General features: G+C 39.3%; 1 protein-coding gene across 1 annotated transcript in view; it reads left to right on the top strand.

The window, feature by feature from the left end:
* Positions 1 to 6,000, top strand: part of FBRSL1 (fibrosin like 1) — a 676,121-nt gene that overhangs the window by 321,734 nt on the left and 348,387 nt on the right. Inside the window, 1 exon segment of the mRNA XM_014523175.2 lies at positions 4,275 to 4,310. Coding sequence (XP_014378661.2) covers positions 4,275 to 4,310 — 36 coding nt within the window.

The following is a 6,000-nucleotide window of genomic DNA, read 5'->3' as shown; positions in this document are numbered from 1 at the left end:
AGCGTAGAACAGGCCTATTGACTTTTGATGACAGGAGCTATACACTGTCACAAGTCTGGTTCATCTACCAAATACCCACACAGAGCAATGCAGAAGGTAACAGTGCAAGGTGCAAGTCCTGGTTTCTAGTGTACATGAACATCTGACACACTCTGGCCTTTAGCGAGTTAACTGAACTCATTGTATTAGCATAGAGAAGGGTGTGATTGAAGGGACTCATTGCATAAAAATTGTCCTGCTTAAGCCATGGGATATTCCCTACTCTTGTTCTCCTCCCTCTCATCAAAATGCGTCTGGTTTTATAAGGCCCATCATTGGGAGAGGAGATATTTGGTCCTACCTGAATTAACACTTTTAGTGACAGGCTTATTATAAATGCCAAGATGGACTGGTAGAAAATTTTGTCGTCTTTTTTCTGAAATTCAACCGGACTAGAAAGCTGATTAAACAGCATGAGACCCTTGGAAAACAGAAATCTCTTTTGTTATTTCTTGGTATGGTTTTACTCAGAAAACTCACCTCAAATAGTTGGGGGGGTTTTTCAGTTTTATTTATTCCTCAGCATGCTGACTAACACCGTCAGCCTGAGTGTACTGGACAGAAGGTAAATTTGACCCTGTGATCAGAGAAGAGGGCTGGTCCCGTGGTTAGAGCACTAACGTAGGATTTGAGACCCTGGTTCATTCAGGTCCCCATTCTGCTACAGGTTTCATCTGCGACGGTGCTCCAAGATGCTTGGCATCTCTCCCTCAGATCCCAAGGAGAAGGCAGCAAAGAGTTACTAGAGCTTAACAAATGTTGGGGGAAGAGCTGATGAGTCCTTTGCCAAAACCTATTTGTGACTCCAGGCCAAAGTCATAGTCATAGTAAAAAAATACCAAAAAACCCACCGGTGTTGACATTTCTGAAATAGTCCACGGTAAACAATTTCCAATTTTCATGTATAATTTTCTGGTAATTCTGAGCATTTCCAAAACTAGTCAGGGGCATTTCTTTTTTGCATCATCAAAATATTCTGGGAAGAAAACAACTATTTTAATATGAAGGAAATAACTCTTAATTGAAGGCCCGACTAAAGGTCTATCATGCAACCCTACTTTTGTAATGATATTTTCCCTAATTATAATCACGCGGTATTTATAAGGAATTTTAAAAACAAAATTACTGAGTGCCTGGAGGTCTCAAAAGGGCATGTGATAGTAGAGCCTTTCAATGCCAAGGCCTGGTCTTCACTGCTAGAAAGGTATATTCTTTATGTAGGGGTAGCTAAAACGCATGAGTTCTGCCATAGTGAAAATGCATTGAAGACAACAAGGTTCTTTAGTTTTACCATGACGTCAGCTATATGTATGTACCACCACAAGTTTGCCTTGTGATAAAACCAAAGTGCCTTGTCTCCATTGTGTTATCGCCTTGGGATAGCTCACACGCATTAGTTACCCTGAAATGTAAAAAATACATCTTTTCTAACAAGAAAAGTGAAGGCAAGGCCTAAGTTGATGATTCAAACCCACTTGAAACTGAAAAATCATAAAGAGACGTACAACCCTCATGCAAAGACATACGACCCTGGTTGCAGCTCTGTCTCTGTGAGCAGGTATCTATATCGCACAAACACTACTCCTATAGCAGTTAACACTGTCTGGTCTCCTCCTTAGCAGAAAGGCTTACGCTTTAGGGTTCTTGGGGTATCTTGTTTCCCAACCGTCACCCTGCTGGCTTTGGTCAGCACAGATTGGTAAGCAGCACAAAGAAGCATGTACTCCTAATTTTTTCACAAATTGCATGTTAGATTTTGAAACGGAAACAATGTAGAAAATTGAATTCAGTTCAATGGAGTTTAGTTATATCTGCATATATGCTGCCACAGTTTATTACATAAGGAATAAATAAAAATGTTAAGGATTGGGCCCCATTAGTTTCTTTTCCTGGTTTACTCTAAAATAGAACCAAAAAGGTTCTCACATTTGGAGTGCCTATTAAGAGGCTTATGTTTTGCATGCTACTCTGGTCTGGTACTCCTATGGTGTTCATCAGTTTTAGTTTTCACGGGTTCTGATTGCAGCAGTTTGATACAGATTCTTGGAACATGCCTGGCTCCCCCAGGAAGCAGGAATATTTGGGCCTCTAGTGGATATGGGGGAAATCTATTACAGACTGCTCTGAAAGGGCCAGTTTTGGCTCCATCATTCTAAATGTGTGAGATGTTGGAAAGGATTTTAAGCATTAGATCCAGTGTGTTCAACAATTACTAGCCTTACGTGTGCAATAGAAAGTCACTAAGAAAAAGTCATCCAATTTTTTCAGTTCCAGGAAATTTAATATTATAATGCTGGGGAGAAATATCTTGGCAACAGAGAACTTTTTAACTGTGAAAAATGACAGAGTAAACAGTGTCAGATCTTAATTTTCAGAAATAACACCTTATGTACTAATTGCTGCTTTCATCTTTAAAATCCCAGAAGGGAGATTTTAATAAACCTGGTAGTGGTGGTATTATTATTATTATTATTATTATTATTTTGCTAAACCTTGTCAGGGTCTATATTTAACCTGAAGCTTCAAGAGAGTTCACCTTAGTCCCTTTCCACCTGCACCTTCAGAGCAAGTAAATTGACCCATTCTCAATTCTTTGTGCGCTTTAGTTTTTCAAATTTGGTGAATTAGCTGGGGGAGCAAGCTATCAACAGTGCGAAGAATAGGTAATTAAATTAATCTATTCAATATCTTTATGTAAATGGAGCGATGTTGTTTTTAAGTTTTCCTGTACATTCTGATCAGTTCCATTTTTTTTTATTTTATTAGTATTTGAGATATTTTTGTTTCGTAACAGCTCAGAAATCCCATAAATATCACTGCCCTTCATTTCATCACTCCATAGCTTTATTTTCAGCCACTTCACATTAAAAGGTTTATTTTATAGCTCTGAAACTTTTGTAATGTTTAGAGGCAGAGGTCAAATCTGCATCTAATGTGTTAGAAGCTGAAACCTATATACAGTAAGCAATTTAATTTGTTATTAATGGCATATAGCTCCCAGTCACCTTCTCTTTTCCTGTGCAGCGTGGAAGCCTTAGATCCAAGCAAATCTAAGTTGTGTGGCTTCTATCCATAAAACTGCAGAGTAATAATACAGATGGTTTTTAGTTACTGGGGAAAAAAAATTCTGATGCTTACCATATTTTGCAGTCATTTCACTTTAATAACTCAGGATCTTGGTACTATGTAATGCTCTGGTAGGGTGGTATATGACTCCTGTCACTGTTGCCGCCTCAGCAGCAGAAGAAAATCTTATCAATCTGACCTTGGAACCACGCTTTATACTCCCCGTAGTGGTTCTGTCAAGGATCCAGCGTCCATTAGAATACCTTGGGAAATGGGGAGCTAGGACTCCTGGGTTTTAGTTTAATCTCTTTCACTAAATGCTATGAAACTTTCTCTTAATCATTTTATACCATGTTATCCACGTATAAATTAGGTAATAAAATTTAACTACCTTACCATGGGTTCTCTGGGACATAATGACTGCAAAGCATCCTTGGACCATGCCTATGCTATGGAGCAGGTGCTGGAGGACTGGCTGGTTACGTGATGCAGGTCCCTTCATCATTTTCAGCTGCTGCTGCTGCTCTCCTGACCCTTTACTGCAAGAGGAGCTGCAGCCTGTTACAGCTTCTGTTCACAGTTAGTAGTGGAAATAGTTTTCATAGGGAGGTAGCACAATGATGAAGAGTAGATGATTCACATGAGCACAGAGAAGAGTGTGGGAGATGGTCTGCTTAAGCATGAGTGTGGGGGGAGGAGATAGTCCATAGGACAATTTCTCCAGGCTCTCACTCGAGAGGACAGCTTTATACACATGCTCAAGTTCCTTTAAAGTCTCACTTAAGGGTATCCTGAATAGGGATGGATTTAAGCCCATATTTGATTGCGTTCTTGAATCTAACCTCCTATCAAGACTACACTGTGAATTAAATGAGGATCCCTTGCATCCATTGAAAGGTGCTTTTGAAGCCCCACTGTAGCCATTGCATCACTGTATGAAGCAGGCCTGAAGCCACCACCTGGAAGTGCTCTTTGGCTCTTACAAAGCGACTCCTGTGGCAACACGTAGAATGTCAGAAAATAACTTGAGGTGTTTTGGTTGTAAAGTTTTCCCCAAAGAAATATTGGTGTGTGGAGAATCTCAATAAAAGTTTTTTTTTAATATATATATATTATAGTACACATGATCGCTTGCCTTACTTACTATGGCATATTGTTTCCTCCCACAGAGTTCTGCTCAGTCACTTTCAGGAAGAGGCTATTCCGTAAGTCAATTTACAGCTAATTCTTTCATTTCTGTTACTGCTGATTGCAGAGGTTTATATTACCTGTTGCATATCCATTGACATCAAGGGAATACAAAACATGAAAAACAGCCTTTGAGCAAAGCACTGTCTTGTGTATCTAGCAAAAGCAGTTTCTGCATATGAGAGAGCATTAAATAGCCTATTTTTAGGGGCTCTTTTTCTTCATTCTTACTGGGATTTATTACAACAGAGACAAAAGGGTGAAGATTTCCAAGAATTAAAAGTCCCTGGGATATTTCCTCAAAACTACAACAGCAAAAACAACAACATTTGCTATGAGTAAATAAAATAAACCAAGACAAAATTACTCTTGTTTTAAAAGGAAACGGAGCCTTCAGTCAAATCAAACTGAAGACAAAATTCTCTTGCTGTCAAACACTGAGCCGTATGTCTGGTAGTGGCAGAATTAATCTCATTCACTATGAGATCTGGGTGACATTAATGCTTTTACCTTGAGCAAACAAAGATGCCATCATCACAGGTAATGTCATAGGACCCAGGTTTCAAAGGTAGTTAGATATAATTACTTGAGTATGCAGTGCCATCATGATGTTTAACTGGCCATTTGGTTGTGCAGATACCTTATTTATATGTGCAATAATGATATTTTGCCTGGTAAATGTGATGTTCTCATTTGGCTCTACAGTGTTTGCATTCACCCATTTGAAAAATCAGGCATATAAATGTACAGAACAGACACGAGAGAAGAGAGACCAGGTGCAGGTTGTTTATGTAAGACACTACTTAGTGAGTTCTGGATTACACACAACTCTGAGAAATGAATGGTATTAGAAGTCCAGAATGACAGTGCTGTTGGTCTGCCAACATGTCATGTAGTTCCTGATTACTAGTGTTCAAATTGTAAGTGAAGTTGTATGCTAATTTGAATTAGAAAGAAGAGTCTTAACCCATTTAACAATTCCTCCGTACAGTTATTGACAGTAATCACTGCCATTGCAAGCCCTATCGCAACATAAGCTTTTGCCTCCTGGGTGAACGGCCCAGAGTGCATGCCTGGTAGCAAGGCTCACAACTGATCCCTTTTATCAGGAGATTATGGAGTTAGGGTAGGAGGAATTTTAGACTTTGATTATGAAGTTGATTTAATGACCTGAGTAATCCTCTAAAGTAATCGAGAGTGTTTAATAATGTGAACTGTGTAATGGTCTAAACTGGAGCCGGCGTGCTTCTTGCTGGTGCTGAGTACCCACAGGCACTGGGGAGTGTTATGAACCTGATTGGTTGTGTCCCGGTTTCAGAGCTCAGGTAAGTATCCTTGTTTAAAAATAACTTAAGAGCCATTTGTTCTAGCATGAGGCTGAAGTCTGCCCCCCCCCCCAAATATTTGAGCTCTATTTTTCTTGCATACAAATGGTTGGATCCACCGATATATTAATATACCTTAAAGCACAGGTTATGCCTTCTCTTTGTCTGTAAAGCACCATGCATGGCATTATATAAATAGTAATGAATCATCTCCACAAATTTTGTGTCTCAGGGCACAATTTGGAAATTAAACGATTTTCCACTTGCCGTAACGTGGGCTTTGAAATCTTAATGGAAAAAGGCCAAAAGGATTCTTCAGAGTCCCTGAACCAATAAATCATCTGGTCGATTTTTTTCTATTGCTGACTGATAAGAAATCTGC

Source organism: Alligator sinensis, unplaced genomic scaffold (assembly GCF_000455745.1).
Source record: "Alligator sinensis unplaced genomic scaffold, ASM45574v1 scaffold748_1, whole genome shotgun sequence".
Taxonomy (NCBI): domain Eukaryota; kingdom Metazoa; phylum Chordata; order Crocodylia; family Alligatoridae; genus Alligator; species Alligator sinensis.
The sequence above is the reverse complement of the archived record's forward strand: the minus strand, read 5'-3'. Positions and strand labels throughout refer to the sequence as shown.